The sequence below is a fragment of the Strigops habroptila genome, chromosome 20, assembly GCF_004027225.2.
Source record: "Strigops habroptila isolate Jane chromosome 20, bStrHab1.2.pri, whole genome shotgun sequence".
NCBI classification, from domain to species: domain Eukaryota; kingdom Metazoa; phylum Chordata; class Aves; order Psittaciformes; family Psittacidae; genus Strigops; species Strigops habroptila.
The window spans coordinates 155,206-178,113 of NC_044296.2; the positions used below are offsets into that span (position 1 = coordinate 155,206).

The 22,908-nt window shown below is 55.0% G+C and overlaps 1 protein-coding gene across 6 annotated transcripts; it reads left to right on the top strand.

Annotated features, from left to right (window-relative positions):
- The first annotated feature begins 19,666 nt into the window (after nt 1–19,666).
- LOC115618250 (F-BAR domain only protein 1-like) lies at nt 19,667–22,282 on the top strand. Of its 6 annotated transcripts, none has more exons than XR_003994767.1 (6): nt 19,667–19,861; nt 19,945–20,056; nt 20,340–20,401; nt 20,525–20,615; nt 20,684–21,592; nt 22,063–22,282. XR_003994767.1 is itself a non-coding variant. In XM_030509615.1 (5 exons), the coding sequence occupies exons 1-5, from the start codon at nt 19,746–19,748 to the stop codon at nt 21,317–21,319; spliced, it is 393 nt and encodes a 130-aa protein (XP_030365475.1). In that variant the 5' UTR covers nt 19,675–19,745; the 3' UTR covers nt 21,320–22,282. The 6 variants fall into 6 exon arrangements, 3 of the variants coding, with proteins under 3 accessions (XP_030365475.1, XP_030365474.1, XP_030365473.1); XR_003994768.1 differs by having other exon boundaries at nt 20,684–21,526; XR_003994769.1 differs by having other exon boundaries at nt 19,675–19,861; nt 21,308–21,526.
- Nucleotides 22,283–22,908: the final 626 nt, after the last annotated feature.

Below are 22,908 nucleotides of genomic sequence, written 5' to 3' on the forward strand. Positions count from 1 at the left end.
CCCCCTGCATGACGCAGAAGCTTGGATTTGTGGAGGTCCTCTATGTGACAGGGAACAGGTTGGGTTGGCTTTTGCCACTGGGGATCAGAGGAGTCAATAAGAGGGACATTGTGCTCACAGTTACAAACTACTTGATCAGGGAGGGGAAACAGAAAAGGTCTTTTGTCAGCACCTGGGGAAGTCTCCAGGTTAATGAGCAGGTTCCTATGGAACTGGAATTGCCCCGGCATTCACTGGCCAGGCAAAGCAACAGGGTGCAACAGCCTGGAGGGTCTTGGAACAACCTGGAGGATGCAAGCAAGGAACTGGGACAGCTACAAGCTCTGCAGCCTCTCCAACACGAGTGACACACACTGTTGCTACTCCAACCCATCGACAAGCAGTGAGGCTTCTCCAACCCAAACCCTAAGAACTGTGTCCACTCAAACCGGGACGACAGGCACATCAGCTGCTTCAATGCCAATGACAGGCACTGTGGCTACTACAGCTCCAGTGACATGCACTGCAGGTATTTCAACCATGGGGAAAAAGCACTGCAGCTGCTCCAATGCCAACCACAAGAACTCTGGCTGCTCCAACCCCAGAGACAGGGACTGCAGCTACTACATGCCAGCAACAGACATAAACACTGCAGTTATTCTAACCACTGCAACAAGGAGAGAAGCTGCTTCAGTGCCAACCACAGCAATGTGGCTGCTCCAATGTGAGAGACAGACACTGTGGCTACTCCAACCTCATCAACAAGCAAAGTGGCTTCTCCAACCCAAGCCAGAAGCTACTCCAACCATGGCAACAGGCACATCACCTATGCCAACAGCAAGGACAGGTGCTGTGGCTACTACAACCACAGCGACATGCACTGCAGGTATGCCAACCCCAGCTACAAACACTGCGGCTTCTCCAACGTCAGCGACAAGCACTGCGGCAGCTCCAGCGCCAGCGACAGGTACAGCGACTACTACATGCCAACAAGAGGCATAAACACTGCAGTTATTCCAACCACTGCAACAAACAGAGCAGCTATTTCAGTGCCAGCCACAGCAATGCAGCTACTCCAATATCTGAGACAGACACTGTGGCTACTCCAAGCTCATCAACAGGCAGTGACAATTCAAGACATAAGAACTGTGTCCAGTGCTACTCCAACCAGGGCGACAGGTACATCAGTTACTCCAACACCAAGACAGGCGCTGTGGCTATTACAACTCCAGCGACATGCACTGCAGGTATTCCAACCCTGGCAACAAACACTGCAGCTACTTCAGTGCCAGCCACCACTGCAGCTACTCCAACCCATTGAGAAGCAGTGAGGCTTCTCCAATGCGAGCCACAAGCACTGTGGCTACTTCAAACACAGCGACAGTCACATCGCCTACTCTAACACCAAGGACAGGCACTGTGGCTACTACAATCCCGGCAACAAGCTTTGCGCCTTCTCCAACCCCAGTGACAGGCACTGCAGCTACTCCAACCCCTGTAGCAGGCACTGCAGCTGAACTAAGGAACCAACCTATGACATTATCATTCGCACCTGTCCAGAAGATTGGAAGGGCCCTGAGCAACGACAAGCATTGAACAAATGAACCAGGAGATAGTTCCTGCAGTGACCCTTGGGCCAGTCTGCTCTGGACAAGATATGAAACATGTGCTCTGCACCACAGCGGGGAGAATGATGCATGTGAAGAATGTGCTGGGGAAACCAGTGTGGGGTATTCCTGCCTCAGGCAAAGGCAAACCCAGTCATGGGATGGCTTCTGCTCAAGGACCTGGGTGCATGTGATGGGTAATGCAGGAGGATGGGCAAGTCCCGTCTGTGCCTCTACATTTTCTACCTGTCGGGTGCTAAAAGCCAATCTTTGACAGTAGTGCAGAATTCTCCTGCATTAACAATTCTGTTTCAACTTTGTGGTATCTGCAGTGACAAGGTATTTGTTGGATTAGTGCTTGGGTTTAAATAGGTCTTCCAAATAATTTTTTCACTTTGAAGAGATATAGCACTAGTGGATGTGAAGGTTTGAATGGCTGTGCTTTGTAGTGATGTGAAGTGATGAAATGTTTGTACTAGAAACGTTTAATACACTAATTTTAAAAGGTTCTGGAGGTGGATCTCCTGCAGTGCCGCACTGTCAGTTGACACGTGTGGGTCATACATAGAAATAAGTAACTTGTGTGATCAAATGTTTTAAGCTCTTTTCTTGTTAACGGGACCTGGGTGGGGTTTGTTTTACCTCGAGGATGTTCTTTTCTCCTCTGCTCAGGCAGCAGCTTTGCAGCAATCTGCAATAAATGATTTTTTTCACTGCAATGGGCTTTGAGTTTCTATTTGCAGTTTAATGACAAATGATGGAGTGTCCCCGTTGAAAGAAAGGCTTCATGTTTCAGTCGTTGGTGCTGACACTTTTACCAACAAATAGATCTACACAAAGGTAGATTGATATGAGATGTCAGGAGGAAGCTCTTCCCTGTGAGGGTGGTGGGACAGTGGCCCAGGGTGCCCAGAGAAGCTGTGGCTGCCCCATCCCTGGCAGTGTTCAAGGCCAGGTTGGACACAGGGGCTTGGAGCAAGCTGCTCCAGTGGAAGGTGTCCCTGCCCGTAGCAGGGGCTGGAGCTGGAGGAGCTTTAAGGAGCCTTCCCCTCAACCCCTCCCGTGCGTCTGGGGTTCCATGAGGGGCGGCTGCTCCATGAGGAAAGGCCCCGCCCCGCACGGGGGTCCCGCTGCACACCCCCTCTGCTGCGGCAGGCTGCACCGCGCATGCCCTGCGTGGGAGAGCCGTGCGCTGATTGGCTGCGGCAGAGGCGGGCCCGGGATGCGCGGCGGAGCGGGGTGAGGGTGAGGGGCCGCGGAGCGGGGCTGGGGGGGCTGCAGAGCCCGGGGAGAGGGGCTGGGGGTCTGTGGACCCCTGAGGCTCTGGACAGTGGGGCCGGGTGCTCCCAGGGTGCTGAGCAATGCGGGGGGCGGGTGTGAGCACTGGGCAGTGGGGCTGGGAGGTACCTGGGAGGATGGGGTGCTGGGAACCCAGCACGTGGGGGGGATTTGTGCTGGTTTAGGCCACGGTGACCCCTAAAGCACCCCCAGAGCATCTTGGGGATAACCCTAGAGAATGCCAGGGAAGGCCTGGAGAATCTCCAGAGCACCTCATGGACCCCACCAGAGCCCCCATAGCATCCCAGGAACCCCTCCATGGTACCCCTGGAGTACACCCCAAGGATCCCCCCCAAGACTCTTGAGGACCCCAGGGCCCCCCTGAGGGATCCTTAAAGCCCCTTGGCCACCCCCAGGACCTTGAGCTGCTCAAGGCCATGGGGCACAGCCAATATCCCATGCAGTCCAAAGCCTCCTCAGGAGCATGCCGGGGCCTCCCCCAGCACCCCCGATCTGCTCAAGGAGGTAGAGCATGGGCAACACCTCCTGAACCCTCCGGGCGATCTGCTTGGGGCTGTCCGAGCCCTCGGCCTTGTTGGCCATCTCGCGGTACAGGGCCATCTGCCACTGCATGGGGAGACACAGTGACCATGGGGATGTGCTGGGGATACGGGGACATGGTGACCAGGGGGACACAGGCATCACGATGACCATGGGGACATGGGGGTGGCTGATTCCGGAGCACCCCATGTTCAGGTGTGCGAGGCCATGGAACCCCACGGAACCCGTCAACGGAGGCACCAGGAGATGACAACTGCCCTACGGAACACAAGCTACCGATGGAGGAGGTAACAGCGGCTCCCCTGGTGGTTCCCGTCTTGGTGCCGGTGACACCTGTGGACACACAAGCGTGGAACGAGGTGGGTGGCGATCATGTTCTTTGGGTGCTTTAGGAGTTCCCAAGAACACCTCAAGTGACTTCACCAGAGTCGCTGCTTTGGACTCAGTGTGCGAGTTCCTCTGGCTGAGCTGGCAGCCGAGCGCTCCAGCTGCCTTAAATCCTGGGATCTCCCTTCATTTCTTGTAGGGAGAACAAGGGTCTGTGGGGACAGGACTAGGGGAACGGCTTTAACCTGACAGAGAGGGGAGATGAGATGAGATCTCAGGAAGAAGTTCTTCCCTGTGAGGGTGGTGGGACACAGGCACAGGATGCACAGAGGAGCTGTGGCTGCCCCATCCCTGGCAGTGTTCAGTGTGACAGTGCTGAGCCACAATGGGACATCCACAGGCCTGACCGATGGATCTCTGTGTCACGGCCGCATTGTGAGGTGTCCCAGGATATATCCTGCCGGCAGGGCCAGCCCAGCCCCAAATCCACTGCTGGTCGCAGACGAGGGCTCGTGGCACGGATCCCAGCCCTGAGCCTCGTGTGCTGCCAACCGCGGCCAGGCCCTGCCCTGCCATGGCGCCGCTGCTGCTGCTGCTGCTGGGCATGGCCCCCGGCCTGGGCCGGCCCCTGGAGCCCTGTCCGGGGCCCTGCCGCTGCCGCGGGCGCCGGCTGGACTGCAGCCGCGCTGCCCTGGCCAGCGTGCCCCCGGCCACCCGCCAACGGCCCTTCTCCGTGCTGTGAGTGCCCCACAGCTCTGGGCGCTGCTCCGGGACACCCAGAGAGCGGCTGCCGGAGACACGCTGCGTGTGGGAGGCTGATGGGCAGCACCGAGGGGGCAGCTCCAGGTCAGTCCCATGGCCACCCCGCAGCCCGCGGGCAGGGGAAGGGCTTGTGCTGGGGGTGATGCTGCCAATGGCTTCTCCGCAGGGATTTCACTGGGAACGTGCTCGCCCTCATCTCCCCGCAGGAGTGGAAGGGATACCCGTGGGCAGAGAAGCTGTGAGTATCCACCAGCATCTGACATGGCACAGGGGTTCCGGGGTCCCCATCCCTCCACCTAGCTGTTGAGACGAGGCTATGCCGAGCACCAAACCAGTGCTCGCCATGTGGAACCGAGGCCGAGCTGCTCAGCAAGGAGGAGTGTGAATCCACACGACTGCTCCATGGCAAGAAGGGCCCTGGGCTGTGTCTCTCCTTCCCCACGGGGCCATCCCTGGGGCTGTGGAACCTGTGCTTGGGCTGCAGCCCAACAGCCCCATTGCCCCTGGACAGCCACGGGTGCCACTGTCCGTGTCCGTCTGTCTCTTGCAGAGTCCTCCAGGACAACAGCCTGGAGGCAGTGAAGAGGCGCTCGCTGGAGGGGCTGCTCCTGCTGAGGCACCTGTATGTACCCCCGCTGCCCATGGCAGTGGGCACGGCCTCCCCCTGCCCTAGGCCTGCTGCTCAGCCCACCCCAGGACGGGCTTTATTCCTGCAGGGATCCTGGCTGCAGCGAGAGCAGAGCAGGGTCCTGTTGCTGCAGCAGCACCTGTGGTGAGGGGTCTAACCCTACCCTAACCCCTAACCCTACACCCTAACCCCTAAACCTAACCCTACCCCTAACCCGTACCCTAACCCTAACACTCCCAAAGCCTAACCCGTACCCTAACCCTAACCGCAACCCTAAACTAATCCTAACACCTAACCCTAATCGCTAGCCCTACCCGTACCATGACCCTAACCCCTAACCCCAACCATAACCCCTAACCCTAATGGCACCTTAACGGTAACTCCTAACCCTAACCCCAAACCAACCCTAACCCTAAACCCTAACTAACCCTAACCTAAACCTGACCATGACCCTGACCCTAACTCGCTAACCCTAACCATAACTCTAACCCTAACACCCAAACCCTAACTCTAACCCTAACCCCTAATCTAACCCGTAACCCCTAACCCTAACCCATAACCCTCATACCCTAACCCTAACCCCAACCCTAACCTAACCCTAACCCCAACCTAACCCTAACCCCAACCCTAACCCTCACTAACCCTAACCCCTAACCCCACCCATAACCCCTAACCCTAAACTTAACCCGTAACCCTAACCCCAACCCTAACGCTAACCTAACCCTAACCCCTAACCCTATCCCTATCCTAACCCTAAACCCTAACCATCACCCTAACCCGAACACCTAACCCCAACCCCTAACCATAAATCCTAAACCTAACCATACCCTAACCCTAACCTCAAACCCTAACCTGTAACCCTAACCCTCACTAACCCTAACCCTCAGTAACTCTAACGCTAACCCTAACACCTAACCCTAACCTTAATCCTCACTAAACCTAACCCTAAAATCTCACCCTAACCCTAAACTCACTAACCCTAACCCCTGAACCTAACTCTAACCGTATCCTAACCCTTACCCTACCCGTAACCCTATCCCTACCCCTAATCCTAACCTAACCCTAACCTTAACCCTAGCCTGTTATGTCTGGCTGCCACATCTGGGCCTGTGCATCATCTGGATAACACAAACAAGGTTCGACTTGCTTGTCACTGCTCTCCTTGCTTGAGTCAGTGCTGTTGTTTTATAAGATGAGACTTGTCTTCCGCACAGCCCTGCAGATTAAGAGGCATAGGCCCGAGGCATTAATGTTGCATCCCTTGTGACTTTTCTGTACCTGTCATGAGCTGCAGGGAGACTAAAATGAAAGAGACATCACTGACACCAAAATCTGACTGCAAAAGGCTGATAAACCCTCTGTTCTTTCGTAAGCACCCTCAGTCTAAAGCTTTTTAAACCCTTTCTTGGGTCCTGAACCCCAAAAGAGGAACCCTGCTCCTTCCTGACAGCTCCCCCTCCCCTGTACTTGCACTCCTGAACCCCCTGCACCAGCTCTTCCTCAAGAGCTATTCTTCTAACCCTCCCCCTGCATTTTGCAGTACCTCTTATCTCCTATCTTGCCTGAGATGCTGGGCTTTGCTACGAACCTACAGCATACACGAAGTTGCGAGACTGATAATTTACTAGCAGCCTACAAGAAGATTCACAGGTTCTAGGGACAGCAAGGTACTCTGCAAATAATTGGGAAAACCAATAAGCACACAATCCATTTTCTCCATAGAACTTCCTTGACACACCCTGAAACTCCAGGTAGAAATCCACATGTAACCTTGTGTCTACTGGATAACGTCTCCTTAAGTCCTACAAGCAACAAATATTTCAGCTACTAATCCAATACAGAATAAAAGCAGCAAGAAAAAACTCTACCTTCAGTAAAAAGACAGGCTGAGAAAGTTGGGGCTGTTCAGCCTGGAGAAGAGAAGGCTGCGTGGTGACCTCATAGCAGCCTTCCAGTACCTGAAAGGGGTCTACAAGGATGCTGGGGAGGGACTCTTTATTAGGGACTGGAGTGGTAGGACAAGGGGTAATGGCTTCAAACTTAAACAGGGGAAGTTTAGATTAGATATAAGGAAAAAGTTCTTTACAGTGAGGGTGGTGAAGCACTGGAATGGGTTGCCCAGGGAGGTTGTGGATGCTCCATCCCTGGCAGTGTTCAAGGCCGGGTTGGACAGAGCCTGGGACCACGTGGTTTAGGGCAAGGTGTCCCTGCCCATGGCAGGGGGGTTGGAACTAGATGATCTTAAGGTCCTTTCCAACCCTTACGATTCTATGATTCTATGATTCTATAAAAAACCCTCCACAAAACACAGTACTAGAAAAAAACCCAAAGCCCCCTAAAAAAATAGAGCATACCATTAAACTGCCTTACTAAACCTAAACACATCCTACAAATATACTACCCTGAAAAAAAACCCCACTCCATACAAAGATACTTGTTAATACATACACTGGTAAAAGTTGACATGTCCTGAAAAATCTCCTCTCAACCAACTCTATTTCAATAAGCATCAAAAACTAACTGCACAAAAAAAGAAGAAAAAAAACCCCACAAATCTTAGAAGCTATGAAAGACCAAATGAACTGCAGAGAAGTAACTCTACTGAAGCCTAAGAACTGAATGAGCTCCCTAATGAAAGGCTGTGCCTCATATACCCCAGGCCCCACCCCCCACAACCCCTCTCTCAATGCCCTAGGGCAGGGGTGGGGCAAACCACCAGCTGGGATAAATGCAAACTGATGAGTCACACTGGTTTCTTTTCTAGCCGATGTCTGTAACAAACAAAGGGCCAAATAGAGAAAAGGATTCTCCGGTAAAGCTAAAACACCAGCACTTTCACCAGGATTACATCTTGTGCTTCAGAACATGGCTATGAAGGTAATTAATCTTCTCCATTTTGCTTTGACAAAGATATAAGAACATAAGACTGTTTCTAGCCCATGTAGAAGTCCAGCACCAGCATTCTGTCCTTGGTAGCTCTGGTGGTGTTTCCAGTGGCAAAGTGAGAGGGGCCTGCCATGTTGATGGCACCGATCCTCAGCTCAATAGAGGTAGGTGATGCTTAGCGCTAGCCTTCCATGCTGGCACACAAGGTGTGGGAGCAGACACTGCATGATTTGCCTTCCATGAGCTGTACTACTTAATGCCTGAGAGCACTCAGCAGAGAGGCAGAAAGAAAACGTAGTTTTCAGTGGCAAACTGAGGGGAAACTACCATGATAAGAGCACTGTTCCAGATCTCAGCATGCATAGGTGATACCCAGCAACAGCTTTCTGTCCTGGCTCTTTGGCTGTGGAAGCAGCGCCCGGACGTTTGTGCTCTATGTGCCGGGCTCCGTAACAGCTTCGAGTGCTTCCTGTAGATGTCGCACGCAATTGGACTTTTAGGTGGGAAAGCGAGGAGTAAGAGCAATGCCGTTGGCACCGTTGCGGAGCTCACCACATGCAGAAGAGGCCCAGAAGCAGCTTTCACACCTGGCTCTTCGGCTGTGGGAACAGGGCACGGATGATCATGCTCACTGCGAGGGTCTCGGTACAGCCTCAAGCTGGCACTGTAGATGTTGCAGACAAATGGACTTTTAGATGGCAAAGCGAGAAGGAAAAGCAATGCTGGTGGCACCGTTGCGGAGCTCACCACGTGCAGAAGAGGCCCACCACCAGCTTTCAGTCCTGGCTCTTCGGCTGGGGGAGCAGGGCCCAGACGTTTATGCTCAATGCTAGGGGCTCGGCACAGCCTGGAGAAGGCACTGCAGATGGTGGAACCAATTGGGCTTTTAGATGGGAGAGCGAGGAGCGAGAGCAATGCCGGTGGCACCATTGCAGAGCTCACCACGTGCAGAAGAGGCCCAGGACCAGCTTTTTATCCTTACTCTTTGGCTGTTGGAGCAGATTCCAGATGTTCTTGCTTAATGCGACGAGCTCGGCACAGCCTAGACTGGGCACCGTAGATGTCGCACGCAATTGGAATTTTAGGTGGGAAATCAAGGAGCGAGAGCAATGCCGGTGGCACCGTTGCAGAGCTCACCACGTGCAGAAGAGGCCCAGCAGCAGCTTTCTGTCCTGGCTCTTCAGCTGTGGGAGCAGGGCCCAGACGTTCGTGCTCACTGTGACGGGCTCGGCACAGCCTCGAGCCTTCATTGTAGAGGATGCACGCAATTGGGCTTTTAGGTGGGAAAGCGAGGAGCGAGAGCAGTGCCGGTGGCACTGTTGCGGAGCTCACTGTCTGCAGAAGAGGCCCAGCACCAGCTTTCAGTCCTGGCTCTTCGAATATGGCAGCAGGGCCCCGAAGTTCTTCCTCAATGCGAGGGGCTTCGCATAGCCTCAAGTGGGCACCGTAGATGTTGCACGCAATTGGACTTTTACGTGGAAAACTGAGAAGCAAGAGCAATGCCGGTGGCACCGTTGCGGAGCTCATCACGTGCAGAAGAGGCCCAGCACCAATTTTCAGTCCTGGCTCTTCGGCTATGGGAGCAGGGCTCAGACATTCATGCTCAATGCGAGGGGATCGGCACAGCCTCGAGTCTCATTGTAGAGGATGCACACAATTGGACTTTGAGGCGGGAAAGCGAGGAGCAAGAGTAATGCCCCTGGCACCGTTGCGGAGCTCACCACGTGCAGAGGAGGCCCAGCACCAGCTTTTTATCCTGTCTCTTCAGCTGTGGGAGCAGGGCCCGGATGTTCTTCTTCAATGCGAGGGTCTTCGCATAGCCTCGAGTGGGCACCGGAAATGTTGCACGCAATTGGACTTTTAGGTGGGAAAGCAAGGAGCGAGAGCAATTCCGGTGGCACCGTTGCGGAGCTCACCATGTGCAGAAGAGGCCCAGCACCAGCATTTTATCCTAGCTCTTCAGCTTTTGGAGCAGTACCCAGATGGTTGTGCTCAATGCCAGGGGCTTGACATGCCCTCGAGCCTGCATCGTAGATGTCGCACGCAATTGGACTTTTAGGTGGGAAAGCGAGGAGCGAGAGCAATGCCAGTGGGAGCGATGCGGAGATCACTGTGTGCAGAAGAGGCCCAGGACTAGCTTTCAGTCCTGGATCTTTGGCTGTCGGATCAGGGCCCGGACGCTCGTGCTCAAAGAGACAGGCTCGGCACAACCTCGAGTGTCATCGTAGAGGATGCACGCACTTGGACTTTTAGGTGGGAAAGCGAGGAGCGAGAGCAATGCTGGTGGCACCGTTGCGGAGCTCACCACGTGCAGAAGAGGCCCACCACCAGCTTTCAGTCCTGGCTCTTCGGCTGTGGGAGCAGGGCCCGGATGTCTGCGCTCAATGCGACAGCCTGGGCACAGCCTCGAGCCTGCATCATAGAGGATGCACGCAATTGGACTTTTAGCTGGGAAAGCGAGGAGCGAGAGCAATGCCGGTGGCACTGTTATGGAGCTCACCACGTTAGAAGAGGCCCAACACCAGCTTTCAGTCCTGGCTCTTTGGCTCTTTGAGCAGAGCCCGGACGTTTGTGCTCAAAGCGATGGGCTCGGCACAGCCTCGGGTGGGCACCGTAGATGATGCACACAATTGGACTTTTAGGTGGGAAAGCAAGGAGTGAGAGCAATGCCGGTGGTCACTGTTGCGGAGCTCACCACGTGCAGAAGAGGCCCAGCACAAATTTTCAGTCCTGACTCTTCGGCTGTGGGAGCAGGGCCCGGACGTTTGTGCTCAATTCGAGGGGCTCAGCACAGGCTGGAGGGGGCACCGTACATATTGCACACAATTGGACTTTTACGTGGGAAAGCGAGGAGTGATACGAATGCCGGTGACACCATTGCGGAGCTCACCACGTGTAGAAGAGGCCCAGCACCAATTTTCAGTCCTGGCTCTTCGGCTGTGGGAGCAGGGCCCGAACGTTTGTGCTCAATGCGACAGGCTCGGCACAGCCTTGAGCCTGCATCATAGAGGATGCAAGCAATTGGACTTTTAGGTGGGAAAGCGAGGAGTGGCAGCAATGCCGGTGGCACCGTTGCAGAGCTCACCACGTGCAGAAGAGGCCCAGCACCAGCTTTCTGTCCTGACTCTTTGGCTGTGGGAGCAGGGCTCAGACGTTCGTGCTCACTGCGAGGGGCTCGGCACAGGCTGGAGGGGGCACCATAGATGTTGCACGCAATTGGACTTTTAGGTGGGAAAGTGAGGAGCGAGAGCAATGCCGGTGGCACCGTTGCAGAGCTCACCACGTGCAGAAGAGGCCCAGCACCAATTTTCTGTCCTGGCTCTTCGGCTGTGGGAGCAGGGCCTGTGTAGGTAGTTAAGGTATGGCGGCCGGAAGATATCGCGATGTACGGAAAGAGAGAGCCCCCCCCTAGGTACTCTCACAAGCCCCATAGCATGGAGAGGGGAATTGTGGGGCTAGGCTGGACAATACCATAAAAGGTAAAATTTGTTAACCTGCCCTTCTGATTGGGTCAGAACAGGTACTTCCGTGTGGCCGAAAGGTATAAAGCACCTGCTGTTGTTTAATAAAACGCTATTTGGTCATCCTCCATATTGGTGTCTGTGATCTTCTAGCCCTAAGCCAGGGGTTGGCTTAGTTCTGCAAGTCTTGGCTGAAGCAACGCAGCAACAAGTGGTGAGCCCGACGTGATTCGTTCGGAGGGCAGAGGTGTAGCTCGCGAGCATGGATGTGACGGTTAAGGTACTGAAAACGTTGGCAAAGGATTTCAAGATTTGTATCAAATCTGGCAGCATTAAGGCGTGCCTGGAATCTTTGATTCACAGTGGGGTGCTTGGTCACCCTGCTCAGATATTTAATTCCAAAAATTGGCCACAACTTAAACAGACACTGATTGAGCAGGCACTGGCGGGAAAGCCAGATCTTCTCATCACTCTGGGAAAGTTATTGGCCTTATTGCAATGGGCTCGGCAAGATCGGGAGGCGTGGGGGACGGCGCAGTTATACTTACAGGGAGCCGCGCTTGAAACTGCACCTCCCACTACAACAGCGGCAGTGCAGACTGGCGAGCCTGGTGATGGTGGGGAGGACGAGGTGGAGGATAAATCTATAGAGCAGCTGCCTGAGCCGCAGGCATTTCTTGTTACTGAGTCTGAAGAGGAGCCCTCTGCAACCGGTGCGCAAGGAGGGGCTGCGCGAAAGGAGCCCCCCGCACCACCGGCATATCCGTGGGGGGAGTTAAAAGATACTGTAGCTCATTATAACGAGGAATGTCTTAAGGGGGATGCTGCAGTCAAGGGCAGCAAGTCTGCAGCCCTTCCTAACAAGCAATGTCTTAAAGGGGACGCTGCAATCAGGGGCGGCGAGTCTGGGCCGGGTGAATCAAAAAATCAGAATGTGGACCCCCTAGATGCGCTCCCAGGCATGATACTGAGGCATCTAGACGACGAGGAATTATTAGACCTGGGATTGAAACGTGTGGGTGGCGGTGACGCAGGGTCCTTTGGGGCACAGAAGAAGGAACGCAGTACCCCGAAGGAACAAACGGCATGGCGGGAATGGCGGGGAGGTGGATGTGAATTGCGTTCTGATTCTGAGTCAGAAAATGAGGAGGCTGCGGCGAGTGGCGCTGGACCCCCTCGGGGCTCGGGTGCCGGGGAGGAGGGGCGTGGGACACCGGGGGACCTTGTGGAGGAACTTGGCAGGGCGATGGATGTGCTGGAGGCGCAGGCGGGGATGCGGGGACGCGCCTTGGAGCGGCTGGGCGGAACCCCGCCCCCTGTGGCGCAGCCAAATTGGAACTTGATTGCGAAAGACTGTGTGCTAAGTGGCGTAACCCTAGAAGCTGTACCTGCGGCCGCACCTCCACAGGCGTTCCCTGTTCAGGTTGGGCCACAAGGGGGAGCTATGTGGACGCCTTTAGACACTAAGCTGGTTCAGGCCCTCCATAAAGCAGTAAAGGAGGAAGGTCTGTCGAGCGAAACCACAGCTATGCTGCTCGACTCCGCCCACGTCCAGCCACTAGCCCCTGCCGACGCTAGGCAGCTGGCAAGGGCGGTACTAACTGGCCTGCTATTCCTTCTTTTGAAGGAGGCATGGTATCTCGAACTGCAAGGCCGCATACAAGCTGCAACGACAGATCCCACCCATCCCCTCCGACAGTCCACTTTTGATAGGTCACCGGGGCGGGAGGGGATACTAACATTCTTGTAAGCTCGCAGCCAATGATGTTTATAATAGATGATGAAGAGCAGGGAAAACAGTTGGTTGCCACAGTGACTCCTGTTATTGCTAGGATAGAACAAGCCCTGTTAGGCCGAGATGCACTCCGTCAAATGGGAATTACTATGAAGGATTTTTAGGGGGGGGGCCACTGCTCAACCTGACCCACAACAAGATAGAATTACTTGGCTGACGAATGATCCGGTTTGGGTGGAACAGTGGCCCCTCACTCAAGAAAAATTACAAGCAGCCAAGGAAATTGTGAAGGTAGAAGCTCAAAGTGGTCATCTTGAGCCTTCTACTAGTCCATGGAACACCCCGATATTCGTAATTCGAAAGAAAAACAAAAACAAATGGAGATTACTCCATGACCTGAGAGCTGTGAATGCGCAGATGGAAGCGATGGGACCTTTGCAAACTGGTCTGCCGCTTGTTTCTGCTATCCCACAGGATTGGTATATCATAATAATTGATATTCGAGATTGTTTTTTCAGCATCCCTCTTGCCCTGGAAGACCGGAAAAGGTTTGCCTTTACCCTACCTGCAATCAATTTGGAGGAGCCAGCAACACGCTGGCAATGGACAGTCCTGCCACAAGGTATGAAAAACTCACCCACAATGTGCCAGCGTTACGTGGCTAAGGCGCTGGAGGGTATCAGGGAAAAGTGGAGTTCAACAAAGGTTTTGCATTACATGGATGATATCCTGATGGCTGCAGAGGACAGAGCCGTCCTGGATTCCTTGTTCCAACAGGTGCAGACCAATTTACAGCAATTCGGGTTAAACATAGCAGAGGAGAAGATTCAAAAGGGTAGTACACTCAAATACTTGGGAACGGAAATTAGGGGAGAGCAGGTCACTGCCCAACCTATCCAAATAAATCCAGAAATTAAGACACTTAACGATGTTCAAAAGCTAGTGGGGGCCATTCAGTGGTTGAGAACTTTTGTTCCGATCCCCAATGACCTAATGGAACCTTTTTATGACCTACTAAAGGGTAACCAAATTTGGGAACCACGCACTCTTACAGAGGAGGCGCGAAAGGCGTTGGTAGAAATCCAACGCAGAACAGAGAAATTTGCTCTTATTCGCATACAACCAGGCAAGGACATCATTTTAGCCTGGGCCTTTACTAAAGGAGGCTGTTTTGGAATGCTAGGACAAGACAGAAAGAAGGAATTGTGTCCCCTGTTGTGGGCATACTCTTCAAGGGGAAATGACAGCTTTGTGAGGTGGAGCAAGGTTGCAGTTTTGGTAATGGAATCTTTAAGAAAATCAAGCAGAAAAACATTTGGCAAGGAACCAGATGTCATCTGGCTGCCCTGGACTAAAAAACAGGTGACAGAACTGATGGAGAACGAAGTAGAGCTGCAATTATCTCTAAGTACATACCATGGGAAGGTTGAGACAGGAAAGGTAGAGCTCTGGAAAAGATACATGGATGCATTACAGCCCTCACTGCAGTTGAGAGTGCTTGATAATCCCCAGCCTGGGCTGACATATTTTACCGATGCATCCTCTGTCACAGACACAGCAGTGGTGGTCTGGAAGGAAGCCAATAAATGGAAAAACTAATCTGGGTAGAAGCAGGGAAGAGTGTTCAATGGCTAGAGGCAAAAGCTATGTGTCTAGCGCTTGAACAAACTCCTGAAAAACATATTAATGTCTGTACAGACTCTATGTACGTGTACAAATTGGTTCAATCAATGAAGAGAGGAGGATACGCTAACGGGGACATTTCAAATGCATTACAAGAAGCATTAGGAAAGCGAACTGGTACAGTCACAGTGATTCACATCAATAGCCACCAAAATTGCCCTGGTCCACTGGTGGAAGGTAACACAAAAGCAGATTCTGCTGCAAAAAGGTTGTGGACGTTACAACAGGCTAGTGAACTACACCGGAAGCTACATATTGGTGCAAAAGCATTGGCAAAAGGATGTAATATTCCTATTAGAGAAGCTCGGGAAGTTGTCGCTACTTGTCCCTATTGCCAGCATTCCCCATTATGGGAGGCTGGAGTGAATCCTAGAGGGCTGCAAGCACGAGAGTTATGGCAGACAGACTTTACAGAATGTTCACTCATGGCCCCTAGGAAACACCTTGCGGTTACAGTTGATACTTATAGCGGTGCAATAATGGCCACACCACACATCAAGCAGACGGGAAAGACAGTCATACAACACTGGGTCACCGTCATGGCCTGGCTGGGAACCCCAAAAACGATTAAAACAGATAATGGGCCTTGTTTTAGAAGCACATTAGTTGAAGATTGGTGCAAGAAGTGGGACATTGAATTAAAACACGGGATCCCATACAACTGTCAGGGCCAGGGGATTGTGGAGCGCGGTCATCGTGCGCTCAAGGAAAAAATTAAGATCCTTGGAGAAGAAGAAGGGTATTCGGGAAAAATACCGACAGATCAACAAAATAATATCTTAAATCGAGCCCTGTTAGCTTTAAATCACTATATTAGAGGACATGAACAGTATTCGCCAATAGAAAAACAGTATTTAAAACAACAAGTAGCTACCTTTCCCCAGGTGCGAGTTAAATTTCCAGGGGAACTACAGTGGGAATCCGGGTGGAGGCTGCGTACAATTGGAAGAGGGTATGCAGCAGTAGAAAAGGAGGGATTGCTGAGATGGGTACCTAGCAGATGTATTAAGGCGGAATTAAAGGAGGATCAGAATAAAACTAATGAAAATTGTGAGTTCTTGTCCGCAGGACTGGATTGTCGGACGCCCTCGCAACCGGTACATCTCAGTGACGAATGAAGATGACAAGGAAGAGGATCAGACCTGATGCTTCTACAGCAAGGGGGAGTGTGCGCTGCACTAGAGGAAGAGTGTTGTGTATATGCAGACCACACCAGAATAGTAAAAGACACTATGACCGAATTGCAGAAAGGTCTGGAAAAAACGAAGGAGGGAACGAGAGGCACAGCAAAGTTGGTTTACGTCATGGTTCAACCATTCACCATGGCTGACCACCCTGATATCTACCTAATGGGACCAATCACAACAATTGTAATAGCAGTGATTTTGGGACCCTGTCAAGCTCGTTTCATTTGTTAAGAGTCAATTAGAGAGTGTTAGCATTAGATTAATGGCATTTTAGCGATTGCTCTAAGACTGTTTTCGTTTAAAACTCCCTTTAGCTATCCCTAGTTATACACCATTACTCTCAGTTGTTCTCCAGTTATCCTGTTTGGTGTGCCTTATATTTTCTATCTAACTTATAATGTATATTTTTAGAATTTTTATAAGAAATAATGTAGAATCAGCACACGTTTGCTAGGTTTGCACACAAGTTTTATGACACGTATTTTTAGGATTGTTTTATCTTAATCACCTTATTGGTGCATAGGGAGGGGGGATATGTAGGTAGTTAAGGTATGGCGGCCGGAAGATATCGCGATGTACGGAAAGAGAGAGCCCCCCCCTAGGTACTCTCACAAGCCCCATAGCATGGAGAGGGGAATTGTGGGGCTAGGCTGGACAATACCATAAAAGGTAAAATTTGTTAACCTGCCCTTCTGATTGGGTCAGAACAGGTACTTCCGTGTGGCCGAAAGGTATAAAGCACCTGCTGTTGTTTAATAAAACGCTATTTGGTCATCCTCCATATTGGTGTCTGTGATCTTCTAGCCCTAAGCCAGGGGTTGGCTTAGTTCTGCAAGTCTTGGCTGAAGCAACGCAGCAACAGGCCTGGACATTCGTGCTCAATGCGAGCGGCTCAGCACAGTCTTGGGCCTGCATCATAGAGGATGCACACAATTGGACTTCTAGGTGGGAAAGCAAGGAGCGAGAGCAATGCCGGTGGCACCGTTGAGGAGCTCACCACGTGCAGAAGAGGCCCAGCACCAGCTTTCTGTCCTCGCTAGTCAGCTGTGGGAGCAGGGGCTGGACAATCATGCTCAATGTGACTGGCTCGGCACAGCCTGAGCCTGCATTGTACAGGTTGCTCTCAATTGGTCTTTTAGGTGGGAAAGCGAGGAGCAAGAGCAATGCCGGTGGCACCGTTGCGGAGCGCACCACGTGCAGAAGAGTCCCAGAACCAGTTTTCAGTCCTGGCTCTTCAGCTGTGGGAGTAGGGCCTGGACATTCATGCTCAATGCGGCAGGCTCGGCACAGCCTCGAGTGGGCACCATAGAGGTTGCATGTAATTGGACTTTTAGGTGGGAAAGGGAGGAGTGAGAGCCATGCCGGTAGCACCTTTGCGGAGGTCACCGTGTGCAGAAGAGGCCCAGCACCAGCTTTCAGTCCTGGCTCTTTGGCTGTGGGAGCAGGGCCCGGACGTTCATGCTCAATGTGAGGGGCTCGTCACAGCCTCAAGTGGGCACCATAGATGATGCACACAATTGGACTTTTAGGTGGGAAAGCAAGGAGCGAGAGCAATGCCGATGGCACCATTGCGGAGCTCACCACGTGCAGAAGAGGCCCAGCAGCAGCTTTCAGTCCTGGCTCTTTGGCTGTGGGAGCAGGGCCCAGACATTCGTGCTCAATGCAACGGGCTCGGCACAGGCTGCAAGGGGCACCATAGATGTTGCATGCAATTGGACTTTTAGGTGGGAAAGCGAGGAGCGAGAGCAATGCCGGTGGCACCGTTGCAGAGCTCACCACGTGCAGAAGAGGCGCAGCACAAATTTTCAGTCCTGGCTCTTTGGCTGTGGGAGCAGGCCCCGAACATTCGTGCTCAATGCAACGGGCTCGGCACAGCCTCGAGTGGGCACCGTAGATGATTTACGCAATTGGACTTTTAGGTGGGAAAGCGAGGAGCGGCAGCAATGCCAGTGGCACCGTTGCGGAGCTCACCTTGTGCAGAAGAGGCCCAGCACCAGCTTTCTGTCCTGGCTTTTTGGCTGTGGAAGCAGGGGACAGACATTCGTCCTCAACGGGCCGGGCTCGGCAGAGACTGGAGCGGGCACCGTAAAGCTTGCACGCAATTGGACTTTTAAGTGGGAAATTGAGGAGTGAGACCAATACCTATGGCACAGTTGCGGAGCTCACCTTGTGCAGAAGGGGCCCAGCAGCAGCTTTCTGTCCTGGCTCTTCGTCTGCGAGAGCAGAGGCCGGACATGGGTGCGAGCACTAGGACCCGGCGGTCTTTGCCGAGCCCGTCTCATTGAGCACGAACGTCCGGGCGGAAGAGCCAGGATAAAAAGCTGGTGCTGGGCCTCTTCTGCAGACAGTGAGCTCCGCAACAGTGCCACTGGCATTGCTCTTGCTCCTCGCTTTCCTACCTAAAAGTCCTATTGCATGCATCCTCTACGATGAAGGCTCGAGGCTGTGCTGAGCCCATCACATTGAGCACGAACGTCTGAGCCCTGCTCCCACAGCCAAAGAGCTAGGTTAAAAAGTTGTTGCTGGGCCTCTTCTGCACACTGTTAGATCCGCAACGGTGCCACCAGCATTGCTCTCGCTCCTCGCTTTCCCACTGGTAAGTCCAAATGTGTGCAACATCTTTGGTGCACACTTGAGGCTGGGCCGAGCCCCTTGCATTGAGCATGAATGTTGGGGCCCTGCTCCAACAGCCGAAGAACCAGGATAAAAAGCTGTTGCTAAGCCTCTTCTGCATGTGGTTAGCTCTGCAACAGTGCCACCGGCATTGCTCTCGCTACAGTGCCCGCACCATGCTGTGCCAAGCTCTTCGCATTGAGCACGAACGTCTGGCCTCTGCTCCCACAGCCGAAGAGCCAGGACTGAAAGCTGGTGCTGGGCCTCTTCTGCACACGGTGAGCTCCGCAACGGTGCCACTGGCATTGCTCTTGCTCCTCGCCTTTCCACCTAAAAATCCAAACGTGTGCAACATCTACGCTGCCCTCTCGAGGCTGTGCCAAGCCCATCGCATTGAGCACAAACGTCGGGGCCCTGTTCCCATAGCCGAAGAGCCAGGATAAAAAGCTGCTACTCGGCCTCTTCTGAACATGGCGAGCTCCGCAACGGTGCCACCGGCATTGGTCTCGCTCCTCGCTTTCCAATCTAAAAGTCCAGTTGCGTGAAACCTGTATAACGACTGCTTGACCCTGTGCATGTACCGGGCACGCAGAACACAAACGTCTGGGCCCTGCTTCCACAGCCGAAGGGTCCGGAATGAAAGTTGCTGCTGTGTGTCTTCTGCACATGGCGAGCTCCACAACGGTGCCACCAGCATTCCTGTCGCTCCTTGCGTGGGCGAGCAGAAGGACTCGGCGTGCGGTCGGGCAGTACGACTCGGCGGCCTGGTGGGCACTAGGACCCGGCGGACTAGCACTAGTGCCCTTCTGGCAGGCACTAGGACCGAGAGGGCTGGCCGGCTGGCGGGCTCTAGGAGCTGGCGGGCGGGCGGGCAGTAGGACCGGGAGTAGAGGCGGGCACAAGTCCCCGGTGGGCGGGCGAGCGAGTGTGTACTAGAACCCGGTGGGTCTGCGGGAGGGCAGGCGCAAGGACCGGGCGGGCACTAGGACCCGACAGGCGGGCAAGACTGTTTGAGTAGGGCCCGGACGTTCGTGCTCAATGAGACGGGCTCGGCAAAGACCGCCGGGTCCTAGTGCTCGCACCCATGTCCGGCCTCTGCTCTCGCAGACGAAGAGCCAGGACAGAAAGCTGCTGCTGGGCCCCTTCTGCACAAGGTGAGCTCCGCAACTGTGCCATACGTATTGGTCTCACTCCTCAATTTCCCACTTAAAAGCCCAATTGCGTGCAACCTTTACAGTGCCCGCTCCAGGCTCTGCCGAGCCCGGCCCGTTGAGGACGAATGTCTGTCCCCTGCTCCCACAGCCGAAGAGCCAAGACAGAAAGCAGGTGCTGGGCCTCTTCTGCACACGGTGAGCTCCGCAACGGTGCCACTGGCATCGCTCTCGCTCCTTGCTTTCCCACCTAAAAGCCCAATTGCGTTTAACTTCTACGGCACCCGCTCGAGGCCGTCCCGCAGCACGACGAGTAGAGCACGAATGTCCGGCCCCTGCTTTCAATAGGAGGCCCAGCAGCAGCTTTCTGTCCTGGCTCTTCGGCTCTGGGTGCAGGCGCGGACCTTCGCGCTTTGGGCGCCGTTTTGTGGGACAGCCGCGAGTGGGCGCCAGAGAAACTCTTCCTCTTTGCTGTTCCTAGCACTTCCAAGAGCTGGAAGAAGGTGGAAGAGCTGCTGGCTTCCCGGCAGCACAGACGAGCAGGTATGGGGCGGGGGGGAACGGGTGCTTTGGGGTCATGCGCCCCATGTGCCACCCCCAGTCCCCTCTCTGGGGTGGGGGGGTGCCGAGTTGGCGCTGAGCCCCCTCGTTCTGTGCCCGGCGCAGTGGCCCTGGGAAGACCCACCGGTCGCAGCGCCCCCCGGTGCTCTCTTCGGCCTCCCGGTGGAGTCGGCTTTTGAAGCGGAGGAATTACCGGGTGAGTACTGGGGGGGGGGGGCGATGGGGCAGACTCCGGCGTTCGGGTGCTCTGACTGCTCCCCGCAGACTCCTGCACCAATGTCCTCACCTCCTCATCCTCGCCCCTCTCCTCCTCGTCCCCGGAGAACGTGGAGTACTCGGGGCTGGACTTTCCATCGCACCCCGCGCCCGGATCCTCCCCGGACTTCAGGCCCTGGACGCTGCAGCCGGGGACGCTGCAGAGCCCCCTCCCCAAACAGCGCAGCCCCCCGAAACTCCCCCTGCCGGCGCTGCCGCGGCCCCGCAGCGCCGCCGGCCGCCTCCTGGAGCCCCGCTCTGAACTCTCTGTTCGCCGTCTTCACCGGCGCCGGTGCCGACGGGCTGTGGGCGGACGCGGCGCGGGGGCCCCGGGCGCCGCAGCAGCCGCGCAGCGCCCCGAGAAGCCCCCTCGCCCGACCCCATCGGGGAGCCGCTGCCGTGGGTCAGGCCCCGCAGCCCCGGCGGGGAACAATCCCGTCCACCTCGGTTTCTTCTCCCCGGCGCCGCCCAGCGCGGGGGAGTCCTCCAGCCCCTCGCCGTGGACCTGCCAAGGGTTGGGGTCGAGGCTGAGCGAGGGCAGCACGCCCGTGGCTTCCCCCGAACAGCCGGGTGAGTGACAGGGGTGCAGGAGCTGCCCCCGTTACCCTTAACTCTGTGCTCCCCCCCTCCTAGGGTCTCACCTGAAGAAGAGAGCTGAGACCAGACCAAATTCATTGCACGGCTGAGACCCCATAGAGCCCCCCTGGGGCGTTCTGCCATGGTGGTACCCCAGCACCCAGCTCCCGATTGCTGCATCTCCCAGCTCCCAAGGATGCTCAGATCCCCTGGGAGCCCCAAAAAACCCATGTACCATGCCGGCGCAGTTCAGCAGCGAGGGCAGCGCACTGTCAGGTGTTGAGGTGGAGCTGACAAGCTCTGGGCACTGCATGTCACTGGTCAGGAAGAGGTTTGCTACAGGTAGAGCTAGAGGGGGACTACGTGGGGGGATCAAGGTCCTCTCCTCATCCCCTGTGGCACCAGGGTACATCGGGTCCCCTCCTTGGAGAGGACAGGGTCCGTTCCCTACTCTTTGGGGTGCATGGGAGCCCCTTTCCTAGGGCGTACAGTGGTCCCTTCCCTGCTCCTCATGGCCCTGGGGTGCATGGGGTCCCTTTCCCAAGGTGGGTAGGGTCCCTTCGCCACTCTATGGGGTGCATGAGGTCCCTTTTCTAGGGTGCACAGGGGTCCCTTCCCTGCTCCCTATGGCCCTGGGGTGCATGGGGTCCCCTCCCTACCACCCCAAGCTCCATTGCCCCTCACTGGGTGATGCCCCCTAGCGATGCTCAGGAGGGTGCAGATTGAGCCCTGGCCGTGGGGCAGTGATTGTCCCTGTGCTCGACACGTGGCCCCAGCCCTCGCAGCTGCCTCTCACCCCCTTTCCTCCGCAGGGATCTATCTGGCTGCCTTCCCCCAGGCTTCCCCCTTGGTTGTGTGTGAAACACTCGACGGAGGCCGGCTGGGGAAGGGGTGCTGCCATGTGGGAGTCCCCTGTCCTCTCCCTCCTCCTCTCCCTCCGGCCCTCCCCGCTCCATGACTGTCACTGCGTCCCCTCCCCTGTGCTGTGACAGGAGCAGGAGCTGCTCTTTTATTAAACACTTTATTTTCTAATTCCCACTCCCCCACCCTTCCCCCCCATTGGCTCCTGCCTGTGTTGTGCCCTGGTGCCCATCCCTGCAGCCTCTGGGCTGCTCCATGGGAACAGGGCTCCAGGGATGCAGGAATCTGAGGCAAGGAACAGGCAGCGCTTGGCTGAGCCCTGTCCTTGCACCCAGGGGCGCTGCTGCCCAACCTGCAGCAGGTGGATGGGTGGGTGGATGGATGGATGGGTGGATAGATGGATGGATGGATGGATGGATGGATGGATGGACAGACGGACAGACAGATGGTACCCGGCAGGGATTGAATCCCGGCAGAACATCCCTGTGCCTCTGGGGCTGCAGTGCTCCTGGCTCCAGGAGAGGTGCAGGGTGAGGATGGCCCCAAGCTGCCTCTGCAGCAAGGTACCGAGGGGCTCTGGGGGGGGCTCCCCATGGGGCTCAAGCTCTTTGCAGTGCAACGGGGTCCACACCAGTGCTCCCAGCACTGTTCGGTGCTGATGGGCTCTTGTTGGGGTCCCTGTGTGCTGCCCAGGGGACCCCTGTCCTGGGGCTCTATCTCTGAGGGTCAGGGCTGCTCACAGCAAACCCGGGCACCCAGGACCGCAAGAGGGGACCCCTCTCTTCACCATGAGGCCA